Below are 25843 nucleotides of genomic sequence, written 5' to 3' on the forward strand. Positions count from 1 at the left end.
AACTCTGAGCCTGGGAACCTGAGCAAGGATTGGATGCAGCTGTGTGCGCTTGGACGGACTCCTCAACCTCTCTGCGCCCACGCTCCTTCTTCTGTAAAAGGGGGTTGGATGAGTTTACCACTGCCCATCCCTTCCTGTGCTGGCACAGTGGCCCTCAGGTTGAGGCAGAGAGAAGGCAGAATCGTTTTTCAAACCTGTCCTGGGAGTGAGCCCAGGAGTGTGTGGGGCTATCCAGGGAGACCTTGTTCTGGCCGAAGGGCTCTTTCAAAGGGAGGTAGCCAGACAGTGTGAGAGCGCTGTGTGCCCTCCCCCTCTCACCTCAGGGTTTCCGTGGGCCCCAGACAACAGCCATCCTCCCCCTCCCCCCAAATAAATATCCTTGTAGTTAGACAAAGATCTTGGTGTCTTATTGACAATGTGGAGGCATTTGCGTAGATCAGAACATTGGGACATGGGTAACATTGTAAAGCACTGTCATTCCAGAACATCTATTGTGCTCATGTGGAACCTGTAGCCAGGGACAGTTGTTGGACCAGAACAAGGGGAGACCGTGTGATTTCAATTCACCAAAGAAAGGTCAAGACATTGGGAGGTTTGATGAGATAGTGAATATACAACAGATGATTTGCTCTGTAAACCTTCACCTACTTCACACTGAAAAGTTCAATTAAAAAGAAAACCAGGAAAGGTGTATGCCAGGGGTGTACATTTCACCATACTCACTCTGTTTGCTGAAGAGATAGCATGTGAAGCTAGACCATGTGCAGAAGACTATGGCATCGGGATTGGAGGAAGACTCACTAGCAAGCTGTGATTTGAAGGTGACACAATCTTGTTGAAAGCAAAAAGGACTTGATGAAGATCAGAGAGGACAGCCTTCAATATGAATGATGTTTCAATTTAAAGAAAACAAGGAGCCCTGGGTGGCCTAATGGTTACAAGTTCGTCTGCTAACTGCAAGGTCAGTAGTTTGAAACCATCAGCCACTCCGCAGGAGAAAGATGGGGCTTTCTACTCCTGTACAGAGTTACAGTCTCAGAAGCCCACAGGGACTGCTCTACCCTGCCCTGTCGGGTTGCTATGAGTCAGCACCAACTGGAGTTGTGGTTGTTGTTGTAAAGAAAAGAAGATTCCTTCCTGGACCAATAAACAACATCATGATAAATGGAGAAGAGACTGAAGTTGTCCAGGATTGCATTTTCCTGGGATTCACAATCGAGGTCTGCGAAAGTCAGGAAACCCAATCACGTATTGCATTGGGGAAATCTGCTCCTCAAAGCATGAAAAAGCAAAAATGCCATGTTGAAGATTAAGGTGCGTCTGCCCTGTTAGATTTCTGGGTTGGTTTACCTTGGCTCTTCTCAACGCTGAAAGAATTCATGGGGCAGAAGCACTTTCATAATCCGAGTTACTTTTAGGAGGGAAAGGGGAGTTTCAGGTATTACAGTCTAAAGGGTACCCACTATCTCTGGAAAGCATGCAAAGCTGAGAGGAGGTTGTGCAAGATTTCCCCACTGAAGAAGGCCACTTCCGGAGAGCGCTAAAACCCACGTGAAACCAGTGTCAGAAGCAGCGAGTGGAACCAGAGCGTGGTGCCAGCAGAGCAGAACCACCAAGAGACACACAGCTGGCCCTGCTGCTATCCCCTCCTACATTCCTTGAGGGGGCGTGGTTGTGGGTATTACCATGCCTGATGGCTAAGTTCATGGGCACCTGTGAGGTTGACCTGTGAAGGCTGACCTGCGCCTGCACCTAAGTAGGTGAGTGTAGTCTGCGCATGCTCCGTTTCAGGAGCATGCTATATTCAGGACTACGCGTGTGATGTATTATGTCCCAGGATCTGAGCAAGGTCCGCTTTGAATTGTCCCCTCGGACGTCTAATGTGAGCTTGATTCCTTTCCCACCCCTTTATTGTGGCATGACCAGCGAATTTTCGCTTAGGGTAGGCGTTTGGTGGAGTCAACCCCCTGATCCCTAATCTGGCGACCTGTCAGACCCATGCCATGCTCTTTTCCGTTGCCTTGGATGCCTTTGGAAGCTGGACAATGAATAATGCAGATCAAAGAAGAATTGATGCCTTTGAGCTCTGGCGCTGGTGAAGAATGATACTACGAACTCCCAGAAGAATAAACAAACCTCTGTTGGATGAGCACCAGCATGTCCTTAGCATTGGGGATGGTGAGACTTTGTTCCCATGTTTTGGATATTTGTAGCCATTTAATTTTTTGTTAACTTGAAGCTATTAATCAGGTCACAGCCTGATGCTGCTGCTTTGAGGGGGTAAGAAAGAGAGTGAGGCTCTTCTCTCTCTTCTCTCTGGCTCTTCGCTTCCTCCTGGCTGGGACTTCACTGAGTCTGCCTCCAAGAGTGACCCCATGTGAGCTGCTGACCTGGAGAACTGTCAGCGTCCTGTGACATATCCCCTGACCTTGGATCCATATGACTCAGCACCCACTGGCCTGTGAGCTCCCTGCTTCCCACTTCACTGCTGCAGCTCTGTGAGTCTGCAGAGGGCTTGGCTAGCATCAGACCCATGGACTTGAGTTGGACTGGGCTGGGGCGCCTTCTGGATATCAAGTTCCCTTTTATATGTAAATGAGCATCACTGGTTTTACTTCTCCTGCAAACCCAACCTAATACAGACACGTTCAGGAGAGGCCGATCTCTGGAGAAGGACATCAGGCTCGATAGAGTGGAGGCTCAGCGAAAAAGAGGAAGCGCCTCAATGAGATGGGTTGACGCCGTGGCTGCGACAATGGGCTCACACATAATGACAGTTGTGAGACTGGCACAGAACCTGGCAGTGCTTCGTTCCGCCGAAAGTCCAACAACATACATATGCATACGCATATGTCAGCAGAAAGAAAAAGGAACTTTCAGGTCAAAGAAATTATTTTGATATATACTATTCATCTTGATGCCAATAGTGATGAAATATAACTTTTAAATCTTTTAGTGTATGTTGTACATATTTGTTATGTGGAGATCTATGAAAATTATATGTCTGTAATATATGTATATAATTCATATAATTTTCTTCTATGTGTATGCTGTTGTTAGTTAAGTGCCCTGGGGTCAATTCCGGCTCTTAGAACCGCTATGTACAACAGACTGAAGCTCTGCCAGGCCCTGTGCCATCCTCACAATTGGCCCGTCATTTCTAGGCTTGGCCCCACTGTTGCAGCCCCTGTGTGTCCATCCAGCTCACTGACGATCTTCCTCTTTTTTTTTTTTTTTTTTTTGGCTTCTCTTCTACTTTACCAAGCGCAATGTCCTTCTCCAGAGTCTGGTCTCTCCTGAGAACATGTCCAAAGTCCGTGAGACGAAGTCTTGCCATCCGCACTTCCAAGGGGCACTCTGGCTGTGCTTCTTTCAGACAGATCCGTCCGTCCTTCTGGCAGTTCCTGGTGTGGTCACTATTCTCTGCCAACACCATCTTCGAATGCAACCATTTGTTCTCGGGTTTTTCTTTCTCAAGGGAGACCCAGCTACTGTACCTCCTGGGTAAGTTAGCCCAACCCCTGGCTGACCTTCTCTGCCTTCTCAGTAAAAGGCAGAGAAGGAGGAAACAGAAGAGTCCTGCAGGAGCCCTCAGGGCACAGCTAGTCCTTCCTGGGCCCTCCTGCCCCCAAACACTCCCAGGCTGATTCCCTGGCTATCTTGCCCTCCTCCTACCTTCCTTCTGTGTCATCTTCCCCTACACCGTGGCTCCAAATTTAAGCAGCCAGTTAAGACTGTTTAATTAAACTGAAAGAAGACTTAAATTCCATCCTTCAGTCTTACTGGCCACGTTTGGAAGGCTCAGTACGTACCAACAAACAGCCAGTCGTTACCGTATTGGACAGTGCAGATTCAGAAGCTGCCCATCACTGCAGGAAGTTCTGTAGGACAAACCAAAAACTCACTGCCACCGAGTTCATTCTGACCCACGGTGACTCCATAGCGCAGGATGGGCTTCTGAGAAGGTAACTTTACAGGAGTAGAAAGCCTCATCTCGCTCCTGCAGAGAGCTGGGTGGATTTGAAGGGGTGACCTTGTTTGCAGACCAACTCGCCACCAATGCTGGAAAGCACTACACTTGGGAAGACCAATCTCCTCTGGGTCGCAGGTTCTGCAACTTTGCTGCGTCAGCTCACTAGGTGGACCAGGCACCACCAAGGCAGAGAAATCTAAATGAACCAGGAAGCATTTAAAATAGAACTTTGTTAGATTTTTTTTGCATTTAACTTTGCAGTTTATGTTCTCGTAGGACACCTGGCAGAGCCATGACTAAGCGCTTGATGACTAACTGAAAGGTCAGTGGTTCAAACCCCCCAGCTGCTCTGTGAGGGAAGATGGGACAATCTGTTCCTGGTAAGTGGCAGCCTTGGAAACCCTCTGGGGGCAGTTCCACTCTGTCCTGTAGGGCCACTCTACACTGGAATCGGCTCAATGGCACAATTTAACTTTAAGCCAAACGCCCTGAGGTGTAACATCTGTCTGGAAACACAGCATGCAGGTATGTCCTGAGAGTAGCATTCGGCATTCATATTCAACAACGGAGTCCTCTTGTTCTGAATATGGAGTCATCACATTTCCCTTGAGACTTATTTTTAAGAAAGCAAATGTTTTGAGAATGAAGATGGCAACAGGTATACAAATGTGCTTGACACAAAGGATGGATGTATGGATTGTTATAAGCATTGCATGAGCCCCCAATAATAAAACAACAGCAACTTATTTTTGTTTTTGAAATTATTGTTGGCACAAATGGAATTTCGGCTACAAAAACGTAAGCTTTGGACCCCTCTGTGCCATGGGGGAACTGACAGTGTGTTCACACGAGTATGTATGCTTTGTGACATTTTCAATGGTAAGTAGTTTTGCTGAAGTTGAGACCACTCTCTTTTCTTTGCCAAGAGGTCTCCTTTGCTTCATGTCAAGCGAGATAGTTAGTTTATTGTGCCAGCCTGGCCGATAAACACAAGTGAGATTAATTGAAGGGCAGAGAGATAAATGGCTTGGTGAGTCTCGCTTTTATTGTCTCTTGCTCTTTGATCATCTGACCAGCTGTGCTTGTTCTGTGTCTCAATTTACAGGCTACACTACCTGTGGGATGATGAGCCGGTGGACTGTGTCGCTTTAAATTGAGGTCCCTTTAAGACCACATGATTGGAATGCACATCTCTGGAGCTGAGGACTGATGGTTAGTGACAGTTGGGGACCTGCCTTGCTGTTTGTTGCCTGGGGATATATAGCCCAGCTCTCGCTACAGAGGACGAACTGGTGGCCCTCAAGACTTGAAGGACTGCCAGTGTCTCACAACTCTCTCACGGGAGTGAGTTGCACTGAGCCATTTGTACTGCTTTATAATTTCACTGTTCATTTCTTGTGTTATCTATCTATCTTTATAAATATATATATAAAATTACTAGCAATCTGGTTTTGTTTCTCTAGAGAACCCTGTGTAACACATCAAGTGACATTAGAGTGAGATTTGGGTGAAGGGACATTAAGAAGAGGAACATGTCATATGCAGTCCCTGGGTGGTGCAAATGATTAATGGTCTTTACTGCCAAAGGTTGGAGGTTTCACTCCATCTAGAGCCCCTCAGAAGAAAGGCCTGGCCATCTATTCCCCCTATGGAGCTTAGTTCTTCTCTGACACACATCAAAACCAACCCGGCAGCAGCTGACACAAGAAGGTTTCATTTGGGTTAGTGGGATATAAGGGCATTTTTGTGTCATGTCCATACATGGTTAGCTTGTTGCCAGCTGTGCTACGGTGGTAAGAATTCCAGGAATACTTGGCCACACTCTGTGCTGACTCATCTGATGCTGTGCCCCAAAGGAGTGAAGCTAGAGCTGGAAATATGCCCTAGAGCGAGTGCCTCCCTTACACTGGGCTATGTGGGCAGTGGAAAGGAGCCAGGCTTGAGACCACGGGGGCCATGGAGCTGGTATGCAGAACACTCCTCCTGGCCTCAGACATGAGAAATTCTTCATGCAGCTTTTGGCTCTCAATGACCCTGATCAAATCGAAGCTCTCTCAGGAATTGTCTCACTAAAGCTGTGCACGTGTGCGTAGCAGTGAAACAAAGAGGGAGTGCATTGGTGTGTGGAGTCGTAGGCTTTATGCATGAGATCACATCTTACCATATCTGACACATCTTGTCCTGACAAAGCCTGGTGGTTCCAGGAGAAATCGCATGCTCACTTGTGGGGAAATAGCCGGAAGGAAAATATAGATACATGCTTACATACACACGCACCAGAGAGCAGGGAGCCACAAAACAAAGGAGGCACTCAATAGAGAAAGCATAACATAAAATAAGATGCCAGAGTGAGGACTACACCCACCCATCATATTGCATCAATAAATGCAAAGGGAGTAAGCCTCGTTTTGAAAGAAAATCTATCCTATGCCTTTGTAGCAGACATGTCTTAATGCCACGTCAGAGCCTCTCAGCTTCACGTGTCTAGAGCCTTTGGCCACTTATCCTGTCCTAGCCTCTGCCGCAGCGTCCAGTGCGTTCCAACCCACAGCGGCTCTATGAACAACAACGGGACACACTGCTCAGTCCTGGGCCAGCCTCACAACTGTTCTCTGAGACCATTGTTGCAGCCACTGGGTCAGCCCATCTTGGCCAGAGCCTTCCTCCTTTTTGCTGTCCCTTGGCTTTACCAAGCATGATGCCCTTCTCCAGAGACTGCCCTCCCCTGACATGTCCAGAGTATATGAACCTAAGTCTCACCATCCTTGCCTCTAAGGAGGATTCTGACTTCATCCAAGACACATTTGTTGGTTCTTTTGGCAGTCTGTGGTACGTTTTATTTTGTTTTAATTTTTTAAATTAATTAAAAATCATTTTATCGGGGGCTTGTACAACTCATCACAATCCATCCATCCATCCATCCATTGTGTCAAGCACATTTATACATCTCTAGCCATCCTTATTCTAAAAACATTTGTTTTCTACTTGAGCCCTTGGTATCAGCTCCTTCCTCCCCACTCCCTTCCCACTCCCTCCTCCCTCATGAACCCTTGATAACTTGTAAATTATTATTATTTTGTCATGTCTTACATCCTCTGACATCTCCCTTCACCCACTTTTCTGTTGTCCATCCCCCAGGGAGGAAGTTATATGTAGATCCTTGTAATCAGTTCTCCCTTTCCACCCCATCCTCCCTCCACCTTCCTGGTATCGCCACTTTCACCACTGGTCCTGAAGGGATTATCTGTTCTGCATTCCATGTGTTTCCAGTTCTTATCTGTACCAGTGAATAGCTGGATTTGTAAGGTAGAATTGGGATCATGATAGTGTGTGTGTGTGTGTAATCATTAAAGAACTAGAGGAAAGATGTATGTTTCATCATTGCTACACTGCACCCTGACTAGCTCATTTCCTCCCTGAGACCCTTCTGTAAGGGGATGTCCAGTTGCCTACAGATGGGTCTTGGGTCCCAATCTGCACTCTGCCTCATTCACAATGATATGATGTTTTGTTCTTTGATGCCTGATATCTGATCCATACCTGAGCTAGATGGTCGCTTGTTTACCTTCAAGCCTTTAAGACCCCAGATGCTATATCTTTTGATAGCTGGGCACCATCAGCTTCCTTCACCACATTTGCTTATGCACCTGCTAGTCCATGGTACCTTCAATATTCTTCACCAGCACCATAAATCAAATGCATCAATTCTTCTTTGGTCTTCCTTATTCAATGTACAACTTGCATTAAGTGTGTATGAGGCAATTGAAAACACCCTGGCTTGGATAAGGAACACTTTAGTCCTCAAAGTAACATCCTTAAATTAAAAATTTTAAAAAAGTAACATCCTTGCTTTTCAATACTTGAAAGAGGTCTTGTGCAGCCAATTTACCTAATGCAATGTGTCGTTGGATCTCTTGACTGCTGCTTCCATATGTATTGATTGTGTGTCCAAGCAAGACAAAATCCCCGATAACTGACATTTTTCCTTCATTTGTCACGCTGTTACCTACAGGTCCAGTTGTGGAGATTTTGGTTTTCTTTACATTGAGTTGTAATCCACACTGAGAACTGTAGCCTTTGATCTTCACCAGCAAGTGCTTCCAGTCCTCCTCATTTCAGCAAGCCAGTGTGTGCCATCTGCATATCTCAGGTTGTTAGTGAGCCTTTCCTAATCCTAATGCCACATCCTTCTTCATGATCCACCTTCTCTGATTATTTGCTCAGCATACAGATTGAATCAGCATGGAGAGAGGATACAACCCTGAAGCACACCTTTCCCGATTTTAAACCATACAGTATTCCCTTGTTCTAGTCACACAACTGCCTCTCAATCCATGTATAAATTTTCCATAAGCAAAATGAAATGTTCTGGAATTCCCATTTATTTCAAGACTATCCATAGTTTGTTATGATCCACACAGTTGAATGCCTTGGCACAGTCAATAAAACACAAGTAAACATCTTTTCGGTTTTCTCTGCTTTCAGCCAAGATCCATTTGCCATATCCCCTGATATGTCCCAATGATATACCCCTTGTTTCAAGATCTCTTCTGAATCCAGCCTGAACTAGTAGCTCCTTATCAATGGACTGCTGCAACAATTGTTGAATGATCTTCAAAATAATTTTACTTACATGTGATATCAGTAATATTGTTCTATAATGTGAGCATTCTGTTCAGTCACCTTCCATTGGAATGAGTGCGAATACGTACCTCTTCCAATGAGTTGACCAAGTAGCTGTCATCCAAATTTCCTGGCATAGACCAGTAAGTGTTTTCCGTGTTTTGTCAGCTTGTTGAAACATTTCAACGAGCGTTCCATCCATTTTTGGAGCCTTATTTTCGGTTAATGCTTTCAGTGCAGCTTGAACTTCTTCCTTCAGCCCCATTGGTTCTTGCTCTTGAAATGGTGGATTGTTAACTAGTTCTTTTTGGTACAATGATTTTGAATATGCTTTCCATCTTATTTTGATGCTTCCTGCCTCATCTTTTACCATGGAATCTTTCAGTATTGCAACTCAAGACTTGATTTTTTTTTCTCCCTTGAGTTCTTTTAGTTTAAGATATGCACGTGTTCTTCCTTTTTGGTTTGTCCATTTCATGATAATATTTGACTGTCTTCTCAAGCTGCCCTTTGAAATTTCCCATCCAGCTCTTTACTTCACGGTTTCTTCCATTTGATTGAGCTACTCTACCGTTAAATTCAAGTTTCAGAGTTTTGTCTGACATCAGTTTGAGCTTTTATCTCTTTCCTGTCTTTTTAATGGTCACTAAATATTCTTGTTTTGCTTCCACAGCTCATCAGATCTTCTGTCATTAGTGGTCAATGTTTTTTAGATGTTCTCAAAATTCAGATGAGATAGACTCAAGATCTTATTTAGACTCTGGTGGACTTGCTCCAGTCTTTAGTTTTATCCTGAACTTCCCATATAAGCAATGGATGGTGTGTTCCACAATGTGTTAGACCGGATTGACTAGAGAAATAAATCCAGATGTACTCATATGTGTATAAAAGAGAGTTTTATAGGAAAAAGCAATTGGATATTGAGAAAACATCCCAGCCCAGTCCTGATCAAGTTCATAAGTCTGATATTAGCCCATATGTCTGATACTAGTCCATATATTCCTCTTCAGACTCACACAGTACATGATGAAATGATGCCAAATGCAGGAAGATCATAGGCCGGTGGGTGAAAAGTCTTGTGGGTCCAATGACAGTGAAAGTGTCTCAGTGCTGGCTCTTCAACAGGAAGGTGAAGCAGAGAGAGAATGTGGCCGGCCTCCCAGGAGAAAGAGAGGAAGTTCCCAGAATCCTCATAAGAAGGCCACACCCACAAGGAAGCATCATCAGGCTAATTGACAGGCTAGACTACACCCCTTCACTCTTAATATCCTCAAGTTGACACAAGATTATGTAACTACCACACACAGTCATCCCTTGGCCTGGTTTTACCTGCTCATACAGAGCTTCTCCATCACATCCTGTCACAGATGTAGTTAATTTGATTTCTGTGTATTCTATATGAAGAAGTCCATGTAGATAGTTGTTGAAAAAGGGATTTGTGACGAATAAGTCACTGGTCTTGCAATGTCTGTCATGAGATCTCCAGCTTTATTTCTATCGCCAAGACCTTATTTTACAACTGCTGTTCCTTCCTGTGTTTCCAACATTTGCATTCCAATTGCCAGTAATTATCAATACATCTTGATTGCATGTTTGATCAATTTCAGACTAAAACTATGGCAGAATTCTTCAATTTTTTTCATCACTAGCTTTGCTGGTTGGTGCATACATTTGAATAATAGTCATATTGATTGGATTTCCTTGAAGTGGGGACAGATGTAATCCTATCACAGACAGCATTGTACTTCAAGATAGATCTTGAAATGCCCTTTTTGGTGATGGACCCAACACCATTCCTCTTGACCATGTCATTCCCGGCGTAGTAAACCATATGATTTTCTGATTAAAAATGGCCAATACCAGTCCATGGCAGCTCCCTAACACCTAGGAAATCCATATTCATGTTCCATTTCACTTTGATGACTTCCAATTTTCCTAGATTCAGATTGCTTATATTCCAAGTTCCAATTATTAGATTTTTACAGCTGTTTCTTCTCATTTTGAGTTGTGCCCCGTCAATAAACGAAGGCCCCAGTGGTTTTATTCTCACAGACTTTACTCCATTCATGTCATTCTGGTTGACCCTCCTTTGAGCAGGCAGCTCATCGACGGTCATATTCTGAGGGCTTTCTGACCTAAGTTCTGTCCTCCAGCACTGTTTCTGACAAAGTTTTGCTTCTATCCATTTGGCCTTGGGTGTCTGACAATTTTTCAATGCTGTTCACAGGTGTGCAGTGACCGATTCCTCTGAAGTGGACAGCTGATTCCTTCTTCGTAGGCTTCTTAGCCTGGAAGCTCCACTGAAACCTGTTTACTCTGGTGATACTGCTGGAATCAGGAATATCACAGACAGCATTATACTTCAGGACCCATCTTTAAATGTCCTTTTGGACAATGGATCCATTTCTCTTGAATGAGTCACTCAATCCCTGTGAGGGCGTGTCCATCTGGGTCTCAAAGAACCTGGGTATAGATGGCTTGAAAGCAAGAGGAAACACATTCCTTTAATAAATTAACAGATGGTATATGGTCCAAACTGTAAACAAAATATGATCATATCAAGACATCCCAGAAGAGGAACCACGTTACAGATGGAAGAAAGCTCTTTCTATTTCTCCAGATATCTTCAGTGAACTCTGTCTGGTTTTCTCTCCACCACTTGGCCTGGTGAAATAGGTTGCTTGCTCTCAACACTACCGGCTGACCTCTGTGAAAGCAACCTGCGGCATTGGCAAGAGCACAGACTCCACCGTGGTTAATAGGCAGCCTCGGGGGGGTTTGTCAGTCTAGTGTCTGATGAGCCCAAGAGTCCACGGACATTTGACGGCTCGCAGGTCTTGTCCACATGCAGGAGGTGGTTTGGATAATGTTTGCCTTGTAGGCCACTCTTCCAGCTAAGCCCGGGGCTGAAATTACAGTTGTGACTCCTTCCATAGCTATTCCTCGTCCTCTCCTTGGAGGTAAGGTAAGGTAGTTTCTCGGGGATGTAGCATGGGATGAAACAGAGGAATGAGTGGAGGTAGAAAGGACTGGAATCTTGGGATATATGAATAGAACCTGTGGTAGTTATATGAGTGTTTGTCAATTTGAAAGGATTAAGAGTGAAGGGGTGGAGTATAGCCTGTCAATCAGGTCATAGCCAATGAGGCTCTGTGTGGGCATGGCCTTCTCCTGAGGATTCTGGGAGCTCTGCTACTCCTCCTTGTAGGAGGAGACACACACTTTCTCTGTTCACTCCCTGGGAGGCATTGCAGCTGGCAAGACACATGGAACTATGCTAGCACCTTGAGCTGGAGCAGCCACATGGAGCCCCCTGCCAGCGCGGATGCTTCCACCATCACTGGGTCCACAAAGCTATCCACCTACTGGCCTGTGACCTTCCTGCATTCAGCATCATTGCATGGCTTCAGGAATCTAAAGAGGAATTGATGGACTACTATTAGTATTGACATATGGGGTAATATCAGACTTAGGAACTTGATCTTGATTGGGCTGGTCTGTTTTCTCAATATTCAATTGCTCTTGTATATAAAGCTCTTTCCTATATACATATGAGTGTCTCTGGATTTGTTTCTCTAGTCAACCCAGACGAACACAGAACTTGTGGGGGAAGTCCCTCAGCCCAGAGAATACATTCCCTTGACTGAAGATTGGGCTAACCAAGTGAATCCCCACCACTGGAAGCACTGATCCATCCACATGCAAACCATGTGTAGGGAGGGGTGTTTATAATGGCAGAGTTAATCTGCCCTGCCCATTTTTGCAGGTTACTTGGACCCCTGTATATCTCAGGCCCTACCTATATTGGTCCCCAGCTTGCTGCTATCCCCTCCTTGGCCTTGACATCTTTGGAAGTATTGGTGAGGGTCCCACTGGCCTGGTCTGCCCACATAGACTGGATATAAGGGTCTAAAGTCCGGATTTTAAATTTTTGTGTATTGCTCAATGCCCATCAAAGCAGTGATATGCAAACATCTGGGAAGAATAACAATTACATGTAAAGGCCCAGCCAGATGGCAGGTTTTAGTCCCAAATGTTATTTTTCCACAAATGTATGCAAGGGGCCTGGCTATGCTTGGCCCATCCACTTGAGTTACATTTTGATTCCACACTAGAACGTCACCTGGTTGGAGTTCAGGAACTGCTCTGGAGGTGTTGTAAAGGGGATAAAGCACAAGGGGTGACAGTGTAATAATATACATTCATCGTCCTTATGGTGCTATTTATTAAAGAGAAGGGTCCAATGGTGCAGTTCTGTGGAGTTTGGGTTGTGAATGTGGTATATTGCCAAACGAATTCCTCAGGGAACTGTTAATAGTAAAGTGTGGATCGGGGCCCTCAAACTACAGCCCATGGGCCACAGGCGGCCCACCGAGGACATTTATCTGGCCTGCTGGGTGTTTTTTGTCACCGCTGCCTGTCCTGCTTAGCAGCTGACACCTGCAGTGTGCATAGGAATTTGTACATAGTTTTTTTTAAAACTATAGTCCAGCCCTCCAACAGTCTGAGTGACAGTGAACTGGCCCCGTTAAAAAAGTTTGAGGAGCCCTGGGTGGATGATTGCCACGTGGTGTGATCTGTCCCCCCAGTCCTCGAATAGCTGAGGGCATTTAAGAACAGTACCACTTGTGGACTTGTTGTATAGCAAAATTACTTGGGGTCCAAATGGAGGTTCTGTATTCCTACTACTGCTGGGTGCTGAGACACAGATCTGCCCTAGGAATCTTGGGATTACAGAGACTTGCGAGTGGGGATAAAGGTGGAAGAGGCTGAGAGCCTCTCCTTGGGGGATTGATGGCATAGCTTTCAGTCACCAAGATTTTGACCCGAAATCACAGTCCTAGTGAGGGGGAGATAATTATTCTCTCTCACTGCTCCAGTGAAGACCAGTTGCAGCCACCAGTTACAACTCCAAATAAATATTCATTTTAACTTATAAGGAGGCTTGTGATAAGAACCCCTGTCTTACAGGAAGCAAACATCATGAAGAAATTCTGGTCACAGCCAGGATTAGGCAAAGTGGAACTGCAAAAACAATCCCTGCCCAAGGAATGCATTTATTCTACAAAAACACTAGAAGGCTTAGCTTTCTGAGAGTGGCTTCTTTTTTCTTGAACAGGTGTCTCCAGCTGTCTTTTGGGAGTCATAGCAGCCCAGATCAACCTCAGCATGATCTTGTGTTATTCCCATGGTTCTTCACAGTCTTGACCAGAGACAGGAGGACTCAATTCTTGACTCCTCCTAGTTTCACTCCTATAGGACTGTGGTATGTCACAATTGTAGGGAGGGAGATTTATCGAGCAGTCTAATTTGATACCAAAGATGCTGTCCATGATGGACTTACCTGGCTTGCCACTCCCCTTTCTGGGAGGAATCAGAGTTGGCCATGGCATCAAATACCACACAAACTCACTCATCAAGCACTTACTTACAAGTTAAAGTACATTCTAAAGAAGGAACGATAGGTGTTCTCCACAGAATGGAGAAGACTCAGTTATGATACAAAGCAAGGGCTTTTATATCTTGATGTGAAATATATGCTTAGGGGAGAAAGTCAGGGTTTTTCTGGGAATAGGAATGTTCCCCCAGCCTCCTACCCCCGCCCAGTTTGAGTGACATCCCTTGTCCCTTGTGTTACTCTGGGTAGACTAGTGAGAGAAACAAATCCAGGGAGACTCATATGTGTGTAAGAGAGAGTTTTATATTAAAGAGTAATTGTATATTAAGAAAACATTCCAGGCCCGTCCAGATCAAGTCCACAAGTCTGATATTAGTCCATATGTCTGATTCCAGTCTATACATTCCTCTTCAAACTCACACAACACATGCAATGATGCTGAATGCAGCAAGATCGCAGGCTAGTGGGTGGAAAGTCTTGTGGATTCAGTGGTGGTGGAAGCATCTCAGTGTTGGTGTGAGTCTCCATGTGGCTCCTCTAGCTCCAGGGCTGTGGATCCATCAGCATAGCTCCATGTGGCTTGTCATCAGGGATGTCAAGGGGAGAGTGCATCTACCATCTGATAAGCTTTTTGTCTCCATAGTGCCTCCAAATGAGGTCATCAAGCTGTGACCCGATTGACAGGCTAAACTCCACCCCTCCACTCTTAATAGTCTCAAGTTGACACTAGAATATGTAACTGCTATACCCCTCTCCTGTCTTGAATTGGTTGGGCTCTGAACTGCCATGGTGCTAGAGGATATGCGCCTTTTACAATACTAGTGAATCTAAGGGTATCTAAGTCATTTGCCACCCCTACTCCGGAGGCTCCAAGTTGGTACAGCCCCTTACCTCAGAGTCCCTGCTCTTGTGGTTTTAGCCCCCTTTTCTGCTCGGAAAGCAATTATTTGGAAAAGGCACCAAATGCAGGAATTTCCTTGTTCTGTCCTTAACAGTACATACTTATCGTCGAGCAAAACTCAATAGGCGATTCTCCTTTTCAGGCTATTTGTGTGGACATGCTCATTTCGCTGCTATCACCCAACATTAGGTCATTAAAAGAAATTAAAAAACGTTACCAATTTGGGATCGCGCACACCCCTTAATAAAATCCCATTAAGACCGACCCCTTACTTCCATCGTTCTTTATTATTTTCTAAAGAGAAATATCAGGCCATTTGTTCGCGGAGGTGCTCCATATAATTCACTGCAACACGAGGGGTGACAAGTGAACAGTCAGAACAATCAGATGCTCCCACACAGAGGGCAGACAAATTAGCTGGCATCTCCATACAACCCTAGGCTTGCTAACGACTGCTTTTCTGACGTGTCCGGCTTCTTAAGGTGCTCGGGATTCCGAGGCAAACGGTCGGTCCGGGAAGGGTTCGGAGCTGGGTCGAGTCCTAGTCGGGCCCTGAATCGCTACGTCTTCCTCCCTGGTTAAGCGCATCGCCCACTGGGAGCCTTCCCCGCACCGCGGCGAGGCCGGACTCTCGGGCGGCCCGGACCCCAGACGCCGGAGCCGGGTTTCCGGGGCCCACTTGCTGCCGCGCACCAACCGGAAGCTCCCTATGGGCGGGAGCTCCCGGTGGGCGGGAGCTCCCGGTGGGCGGGAGCTCCCGGTGGGCGGGAGCTCCCGGTGGGCGGGAGCTCCCGGTGGGCGGGAGTTCCCGGTGGGCGGGAGTTCCCGGTGGGCGGGAGTTCCCGGTGGGCGGGAGTTCCCGTGGGGGAGGTTGGAGCTACTGTCGGCCAGATGCTGGTTTCGAGAGAGGCACGCCCCGCGAAGGTGATTCGGTCCATTCTGGTTTTCACCTCGGAAAGCCGCAGCTGGTCCGCTTCTAACGGTGTTTTGTGAGCGCCGCCTGGCGTCGCCGACCCGGGGGCCCTTTCCCTGGCTCTCGGCCCACAGGGCGCCCGGGGCACCTCTGGCCGGCTCAGTCTCCTCTCACTCTCCTTAACCTCCTTCCTGCACCGAGGCCGCTACCAGACCCTTTGTTCCATGGCCCAGGCCCGCATTCCCGCATTCCCGCATTCCCGCCCACCTCTTCTGGAGCCCCGGCGTCATTGTGTGGCATACCAGGTATAAGCGACAGTTGGGGGTGTGTCTCACTCGGAACTCCTAATTGCGTTGGTTGTCAACCTGGTTGTACCGTTTGGCTTGGAGGAGGAGACGGATTCTTAACCCTTTGGCTGTGGTTGGGTCGGGAAAAGTTAGTACTTGGCTTCAGTGTTGGCGTTGAAGGCTAAGTGGGAAGATGAGAACTTAAAAAGTACTGCCGCGTTAGGACTCAAATGATCTGTGTATTTGAATGTTCCAAAAGTGTGTCTGAGACAACCACAAATAGTGTTACTCGCCCTTACTCACTTCGTTTTTATTTTTTAGGGATTAGGTTTCAGAGCTGCTGACAGATAACCGAGACTCAGGTTTCAGCCAAGTTCCCGACCAGTTCATCCTCTTACAGAGTTAATAGCCTTTTGTCGGCTAGACAAGAAACAATTTACCTTTTTCGTGGGATTTTTATTAGGTAGGTTACATTTTATCCAATAAATTACATCAAGGTAGATGAGTGTTGAGTATAACTATTCACATTCCACTTGTATTCTTTGTGTGAATTTTCTTGTTTTTAAAAAGCTTTTTGTGATTTGGGTGAAAGTTTACAGAGCAAAGTGATTTTTTTGTTCAACAGCTCATAAACTCTGTGATTCGTGGCATTAATTGCAATCCCCACAATGTAATAACATTGTTCCTACTTTCTGTGTTTACTGCTTTTTCTTCGGTTTTAAAAAAACAAGTTTAGTAAGATGTCACACATCACACTCACCTAACTGCACTGTACAATTAAATGGGTTTTCACTATATTTACAAAGTTGTGCATCACCACTATCAATTTAGATCATTTTCATCAATCCAGAGGAAAGCTATATTCATTAGCAAGTGATCATGCTTCATCTCCCCTCCCCCAGTGTCTGCCAGCCCCTCATTTACTCTCTTTTTAGAATTCCCTATTCTGGGCATTACACTTAAATGGAATCAGATGGGGTGACTTTTGTGACTGTTATCTTCTACTTAATGATTTAATCTCACTGAGGATAATAATTTCAAGGTTCATCCAAGTTGTAGCATAAATCATTTTCATTGCTGAATAACATTCCATTGTATGGATATACTAGTTTGTTTTTCCATTCACCAGTTGCATATAGGGTTGCTATCAGGGTTTTAGTTTTGATTATAAGAGGGGACTTCAAAAAATGAATCAATGGAATTAAAAAATAATGAATAATGGGTTTTTTCCTTTGAGTTTTTTTAACCCCTTTGTATACCTTGGAGTGGACTTGCTTGGCTATATGTTAGCAGTATACTTAGCTATTTGAGGAACTGCCAAGTTGCTTTCCAAAGTGGCTGCAGCATCTTGTATTTCCATCTGCACTGAATAAGGGTGCCAATTTCTCCACTTCCTCTCAAACACTTCCATTGTCTTTTTATTGTAGCCACCCTATGTGTGTGATTTACAAACATCTCCCTAATGACGAAGGAAGGCAACTTGGTGGGGCAATGGCTACACCCTGATGACCAGGAAGGCCAGTGGTTCTGGTCTACCAGCCACTCAAGGGCTTGTGGGCTAGCTTGAGGGTTTCAGGGCTAGTTTGGGGCTTTGAGGATTAGTTTGAGGCCTGAGAGCCAGTTGGAAGCCTTGAAGTCTAGTTGGGTGGGCTTGAGGGCTAGAAGCATGCATCTTGGGAACACCCACTGGCAGCCCCCCAACAGAAGCTTGCTTTTTGGGTTGGTTATAGCAGAAGCATGCCACTGGGTGGGGGTAGGTAGGAGTGGGAGCATGCAAAATCATGCTTCTTGGACACACCCTCTGGAATACCCTTGCCAGAGCATGCCTAGAGGGGAGAGGGGCTAGTGTCAGACTGCAGCCAGAAGCATGCTTCTGGGAAGCTCCCCCTGGTCCCTCCCCAAACATGCTTCTGGGGGCATATAAGAGTGGGATGCTGCCAAGAGCCTGTTTCTGGGGAGCTCCTCCTAGCTGCCTCCTGCCAAAGCATCCTCTGGGATTTTGTAGACTGGGACCCTGTCAGAAGCCTCTTGAAGCATACCTCTGGGGAATAGTGCAAGAGTGGGACCCCACCAGAAGTCTATTTCTGATGGCTCCCACTGTTGGTGTAGGAATGGGACCCGCAAGGAGCATGCTCTGGGGGCCTCCCATTTGCAGCTTTCACTAGAATCATGCCTCTCGGGGGTGAAGGAGTAGGGCACCGTGCGAAGCATGCTTTTGAGGGTGTCTCCCAGGCAACCACCTGCCAAAAGCATGGCTAGGGGACATGGAAGAGAGGGACCCTGCCAGAAGATTGCTAGTGGAGGGCTCCTCTGGGAGGCCCCACAATCCCGAAGCAAGCCACTGGGGGCGATATAGGAGTTGGGACCCCACCAGAAGCATTCCTTTGAGGAGGGGGGTATAGGACTGGGACCCTGCCAAAAGAAAGCTTATGTGGAGCTACCCTGGCAGCCTCCACCAGAAGCATGCCTCTGGGGTGGGTGTAAGAGTGAGACCCCGCCAGAAACAGGCTGCTGGGGGCTTCCCCTGCTAGCACCCCTCCAGATACATGCATCTGGGGTGGTGGTGGTATAGGAATGGGATCCCACCAGGAGCATGCTTCTGAGGGGCTCCCCCTGGCAGTCCCCACTCCGGAAGTTTGCATCTGGTGTGGGGGTGTAGGAGTGTACACCAGCAGTATGCTTCTGGGAGACTCCCCCTGGCATCCTGTCGAAAGCCATGCCTCTGTGGGGTGGGTTTGGGTGTGGGTCTAGGAGTGGGACTCTGCCAGAAGCATGCTTCGAAGTTGTGTCAGGATAGCCAGCCCCTAACGAATCATCGCAGGTCTGGTAGGCCCAATTGTACAGAGATAATAAGTAAACATTACTGTAGTAAAGTCATTGAGGTCATGAGAGATAGAAGAGAGAGTAAAGTGAAGGAGTCAGACATATTTCATGGTAGTATGCTCACTTCAGCCCCACTTGGTGGTCCACATGGAGATGGAAGAGGAGAGGGCAGGAGAGAGTTATCTGAATTGGGTGTGGCCCCAGGAGAGGGTGCCTCACCGGAGCCATTGAACTCAACTTTGCCAGCCGTGAGTGTTCCAAGCTCCAGCTAAGAAGGTATCCACCGGTCCCTTCCGCAGGCTGAGTCCACGGCTTATCCTGGCCAGTCTGCCCTTGTGCTGAGCCCTTTACTCTGGGCACTCACCTCCCCGTGGCTCAGGGAAGGCCCTGTTAGGGCCATTGCTGGTCCTAGTCTCAGACCTTCCCAAGGAACAGGGCACTCAGCTTGAAGCCCCACCGATGAACTTCTCTCCGCCCTACTTATTGTGGGATAAACAGTGTTGTCTGCTTGCTCTGGATGGCTGATAACCCCCAGGGAGAATAACCCCTGACCTACTACTTTCCTTGGCCTCCAAGTGTAGTCATTTACCATACGTAGCAAGCACCTAAGTTTGGCATATATTTGGGGGAGGCAACTCGGGAGAAATCTTTGTTTCCTGTAGGGTTGCTCCCCACCAGCTCCAGCAAAAAGCATGCCTCCATCCGGAGTGTGGGAGTGGGGCCTACTTTTTTGCAGGGCGTGCCAGGAGGAGCCCACCAGAAGTATGCTTCTGGAGGGGTCTCACACCTACACCCCCCCCCCCCAGAGCATGCTTCTAGTGGAGTCCCTCTCCTATACCCAAACCGAGCCTGCTAGGTAGCACGTTTCTGGCAGGTTCCCACTCCCCCCCCCAAGAGTTTACTTCTGGTGTGGAGTGCAGGGGGATCCCCAAGAAGTATGCTTCTGGTAAAGTCCCACACCTACACCCACGCCCCTTCCCAAAGCCTGCTTCTGGAGGGGAGGGAGGTTCCAGGGAGTGCTCCTCTGTAGCAGGCTCAGGTCCCATCCTATACAACCCCGGAGGGAGGCTGCTGCTGAGGAGGGGTGCTAGGGTGAGCCCCCTAGAGGAATGGTTCTAGTGGGATCCCACTCCTATACCCCTCCCCCACCCCACAGCATAATTCTTGTAGGGGGGGTCAGGGGGAGCTCCAGAAGCATGCTTCTGGCAGGGCCCCACTCTTTCAGCCCCCCCACATAATGCTTCTGGTGGAGTGCAAGGGGGAGAATACTTTAAGAGAGAGATTCAAGGAGCCCCCCAAGCATGCAAGGGGGGTTTCTCCAGAAGCATGCTTCTCTTGGGGTCCCACTGCTACAACCCTCTCTGTAGGATGCTTCTGCAGGCAGATTCAGGGGGAGCCCCACAAAAGCATCCTGATGGGGTCCTACTCCTACACCCCCTCCCCAGAACATGCTTCTGGTGAGGGGTCCTAGGGGGGCTCCTCAGTAGCAGGCTTTTAGCAGGGTCCCACCCCAACATCCCTTCTCCAGATCCTGCTTCTGGCGGTGGGTGCTGGGGGGAGCCCCCCAGATACATGCTTCTGGCAGGATTCCACTCCTACAATCCCCCTAGAGGATGTTTCTGGTGTGTGTGGGGCAACGAGAGCCCTCAGAAGCATTCTCCTGGTGCGGTTCCATTTATACCTTCTTCAGAGCCTGCTTCTGACTGGGACCGACTCTTATACCTGCCCCAACTATGTTTCTGGGGGAGGTGCCAGGGGAAGCTCCACAAAAGCAGGCTTCTGATGGGTTCCCATTCCCACATGGCCCACCAGAGACACATCTCCCATGAGGGGCTGCCAGGGAGAGCCCCCCAGAAGCATGCTTTGGTGGTGTACCCCTGCCACCACCCCAGAGCCTGCTTCTGGTAGGGGTTGGGGGCAGGAGGAGCCCCTCTCAGAAGCACGCTTCTGCCTGGGTGCCACTCCTACATACCCCCAGAGCCTGCTTGGTGGGGTGGGGGTGGGATGGGAGGGGGAGAAGGGGGGTATCCCTTCAGAAACATGCTTCTGTCAGGATACCACTCCTACACCTCCCTACAGACTGCTTTTGATGGGGGTGCCAGGGGGAGCTCCCCAGAGCTTGTTTCTGGTGGGGTTCCACTCCTACCCCACCCTGCTGAGCATGCTTTTTTCAGGAGGTGCTAGAGGGAGACCCCAGAATCATACTTCTGGTGGTGTCCAACTTCTACAGCCGCCCCCAAGCATGCTCCCAGTGGGGGGGGGGGTGCCAGGGGTCCCCCAAGAAGCATGATTCTGGTGGGGCCCCACTCCTACAGCACCCCAGAGTATGCTACTGGCAGGGGTGGGGTAAGGGAGAGCCCCTAGAACAGACTTTCTCACAGGCCCAGATCTTCAAGAATTAACAGGTGTCAATTTACAATAGAATTTACTAATGAATTTACTGTAGAGCTGGTTTATCCTTATTGTTAGGTGCCATCAAGATGGTTCCAGCCCATAGCAACCCTATGCACAACAGAATGAAACATTACATTGTCCTGCGCCAACCTCACAATTGTTCCTATGTCTAAGCTCATCGTTGCAGCCACCGTATCAATACATCTCTCTGAGGCCTTCCTCTTTTTTGCTGCCCCCGCACTTTACCAAGCCCGATGCCCTTCTCCAGGAATTATCTCCTGACAATCTGTCCAGAGTGTGCAAGACAAAGTCTTGCCATCCTTGCCTCACAGAAGCACTCTGGCCTCACTCCTTCCAACACACACTGGTTTGTACTGTTAGGCCAGGGTATTTTCATGACCTTCTCCAGCACCACAATTCAAACGCAGTGGTTCTCTTTCGGTCTTCCTTATTCAGTGTCCAACTTTCACATGCAAATGAGGCAATGGGAAATGCCTTTTAACAAACTAAATCTCAATTAAATATGGTACATTTACAGAGTTGATCAACAGCCGACAGTCTTCCACTTCCCTCTATCAACATGGATTTAATTTGTTCCAACTGTCCCATTGAGTTGCAGACAGTAGTAGAGCTAATTTCCTAATTCTTTCTCATTTTGTACCAAAATGTGTTAGTCCAGGTGGACTAGAGAAACAAATCCAGAGACACTTATATGTGTATCAGAAAGAGCTTTATGTACAAGAGCAATTTTACATTAAGAAAGCAGCCCAGTCCAGTCCAAATCCGTGTGTCTGATATTAGCCCATATGTCCAGTACCAGTCTATAAATTTCTCTTCAGACTCACGCAACACATGCAATGATGCTGAATGTAGGAAGACCACAGGCTGGTGGGGGGAAAGTCTTGTGGATCCAGTGGTGGAGGAGGCATCTCAGTGCTGGCAGGGTTCTCCACGTGGTTCCTTCACCTCTGAGGCTTTGACTTCCATCAGTCAGTCTCCATGTGGCTTGTCAACAAGAATGTCTCTCTGGGAGTGGCCTGTTTCCTGCCTCCAAAATGTGGTCATCAAACTGCATCATGCTTGACAGGCTAAACTCCACTCCCTCACTCTTAATTCTCTCAAATTGACAACAGATTATGTTACTACCACCCCGAATCATCATGTCACCACGTCTCTGAGTTCAGTGGGTATTTCTGATCCATGGCACAGTGCTACTTCCACTAACTTTCTGCTTCTTGTCACCAGTCTCCCAGTCTCCAAGTGATATGATGTGACTTGGAACTTTGCTTCTGATTTTTTCTCCCTATAATTCTGAAAACCTCCAATATCATTGGTAATTCAAATGCCTTGTAATTACAGGAAAGAGTAAAGTTTTAAAATTAATATCTCATGGACCATTTATTAATGTGAGAAAAGCATCGTGATACATTTTCAGGGGACAAGAACATACAATTCCATAGATGTATAGATTTTTACTTCACTACACCTGTGGATTTGTTTAGGTAAGATGTATGTTTGGTGTGTGTTGGACATGTAAAAAGAGAAAATAGTATTAGAACGATGTTTTCTGTGCATGAAAAGGGAATCAACGAATTCTAGAAAGTTCGGCAACCGAGGACTCTGGTAACCCTGAACTTTGCAACTGGGGCTACATTCACTGGTACCTTCTGTCAACAGATTCCGTCACTGCCAAAGAAGTAGTCTTGTCTGAGAAACCACTGATCTCCAAGGAAACAGACCTTATTGAGCCAACCTTGTTAGATGAACTAATCTGTCACACTGACTCTGTAGCCTCTGTGTACCATCAGCTTCCCAATGCGTTTGTAGAAGGAAGTCTTAGGATCCATAACAAACACCCATTCAATATGGAAGCACTGATTCTGGTGACAACCCTGTTGGCACGATCACTGCAACCAACTTGGAACAACCTCAGCTTCTTTACTCAGGCAACCTTTTGATTCCTCAAGGAGATCTTTTGAATCTTGATCTTAGTCTCCCAGTCAATGAGCCACAGGTGTCTTCCATGCAAATGGGAGCAGTGGATCTCTTGGCAGGGGAACTAGATAGTCTGGCTGGGCAGTCCTGCATCCCATCTTCAGTGCCTGCAAAATTTGCTCTTCCACCTACTACTGCTGACCACCTACTACTGCTGAATGACCTTTTTGAATTTTCCACAGAAACAGGAGAATATGTGACTGCAGCAAAGTTTAAAGGCTTGGAGATTTCAGGAACATTCACTTACCATCAAGGCGACATCTATATGGAAATGAACTTCACCCACACAGGTTTGCAGCACATGACAGACTTTGCCATCCAGTTAAACAAGAATAACTTTGGTGCCATGCCCAGCACACCTCTGACCATCTATACACCACTGATGCCAAACCAGAGCATTGACATCTCCCTTCTTCTCAACACCTTAGACCCAGTCATGAAGATGGAACTTCTGCAGGTGGTTGTGAAAAATAATATGGATGTCGTGGTAGTTATATAACAGTCAATTTAAGGATTAAGCGTGTAGGGGTGGAGTCCAGCCTGTCAATCAGGTCATAACCAATGAGGCTTCTGTGTGGGCATAGCCTTCCCCTAAGGATTCTGGGAATTCCACTATTTCCTCCTTGGAGGTGGGAGACTCTGCTCACACCCTGGGAGACAAGCAGCTGCCACAACACATGGACCCACCCTGATGCAGCCCTAGGTGCTGGAGAAGCCATGCAGAGACCTCCCAGCACTGAGATGTTTCCAATGCCACTGGATCCAAAGACTTTCTACCCACTCGCCTGTGATCTTCTACATTCGGTGCCATTGCATGTGTTTCGTGAGTCTGAAGAGGACTTTATAGATTGGTTTTGGACATATGGGCTAATATTGGACTTATGGACTTGATCTTGACTGGGCTGGGATGTTTTCTCAATGTCCAATTGCTCATACATAAATCTCTTTCTTATACCCATATGTGTGTCCATGGATTTGTTTCTCTAGTCTACCCAGACTAACACAGATGTTTTCTACTTCAGCTACCTCATTCCATTCAATATGCTTTTTGTAGAAGATGGCAAAATGGAATGCCAGATCTTCTTTGCAACATGGAAGGATATTCCTAATGAAAATGAACTTCAGTTTCAGATGAAGAAATGTCATTTAAATGCCAACACTGTTTCCGGAAAATTGCAAAACAGCAATGTTTATATTGTTGCCAAGCAAAATATGGAAGAGCAGAACATACTGTACCAATCGCTGAAGCTCATGGGAAATGGATTTTGGCCAAACTTTTTATCCAGTCAGGAAACCCAATTATATATTGTCACTGAAGTGCAGAGCTTCTGAAGTCTCTCAGTACATCTATCAGATTTATGACAGCATCTTAAGAAACTAATGGACGGGTCCAGTGCCCTCCAGCAACCCTGTGTTTCGTGTAAGCCATGAGCTCTTCACTGGAGGAAATTGCTTTGATGTACAGAATCTAAACACAAACACACTGAGGGTACCCACTAAAGTAGTGACTGATGTAACCTGTACTAACAGTAGGGCATCACCTGCCGCATATTTTGAGCTTCGTGTGAACCTGTATAACCACTGCTTCAATCGCTTCCCATTTGTCACCTGCTGCTGCTATCTGGTCCTTACTTGTGGCCTTCTCCATGCTATGCCAATGATTGGTGTTGTCTACATCTGCTTTTGAGTGTCATTTGATATTTTGAAACCAACCACTCCTTTCAAAAGCAGAAAAGAGGGAAAAGTAAAGTAAGGAAGTGTTCCTGAAAAAAAAAGTTTCATTTTGTACTTTAAGTTTTATTTCATCGGTCGATATGGGGTCCCTGCTGAATCAAATGAATAAGCCCTGCTCTTCTCTTTTAACACAAGAGAAGCAGTTTTACTCTGAGCCAGAATCACCTCTACACAAACTAAAACAACACCTGGTTGGTTTTTATTCTGTTTTTTAATACAATGAGGATACAGAAATCCTGGTGGCACTGTGATTAGAGCACTGGCCATCGAAACTCCAGTTTCTAAGGAGAACTATTACATTACCTGTCCATAAAGATCTACAGTCCAGAAAACCCTATATAAAGTCCCTGTGAGTTGGAATAGACTCAATGACAGAGTATGATTGTATGATTGGAGTCAGAAAGCATGTTCTCTCCCATTTTGTGGAATGAGTTTAATGGCCCAGAACTGAAAGTAGTTAACAGGAAGTGAAAGTTTCCTGTTTTACAAAGTTGTATTCAGCAAGTCAATTCAAGTCTGCAAACAAATTGCCCCAGTCCCTGCCCCCGTCCAGCACAGCCACCTTCTGCTGTGGGTCTCGGACATTTTCAGGATGCGACTTTTCTCTGTTTCTTGCATGGTCATCGGTGTCAGTGTCCTCAGACGGCAGGCTCTTAATCTGAAAACAGGCTGTGCTGACTGAAAGGACCATGGAAAGGAAAGACATTTCCTTTGCGAAGTCCTCAGGAGATCGATTGATGCAGTGGCTGTTGCAACACTGGGCTCCAATATAGCAAATATTGTTAAGACAGTGTGGTGGTGT

At 46.7% G+C, this 25843-nt stretch overlaps 1 protein-coding gene across 1 annotated transcript; it reads left to right on the forward strand.

Annotated features, from left to right (window-relative positions):
- Nucleotides 1–13261: 13261 nt before the first annotated feature.
- LOC142457266 (AP-2 complex subunit beta-like) lies at nt 13262–25843 on the forward strand. Its single transcript, XM_075558600.1, is given in 5 exon segments — nt 13262–13291; nt 15479–15655; nt 15943–16099; nt 22894–23166; nt 23169–25843. Coding segments are annotated over 5 exon segments (1275 nt in total). The 3' UTR covers nt 23807–25843.

This window comes from Tenrec ecaudatus, chromosome 9, assembly GCF_050624435.1.
Source record: "Tenrec ecaudatus isolate mTenEca1 chromosome 9, mTenEca1.hap1, whole genome shotgun sequence".
Lineage (NCBI taxonomy): Eukaryota > Metazoa > Chordata > Mammalia > Afrosoricida > Tenrecidae > Tenrec > Tenrec ecaudatus.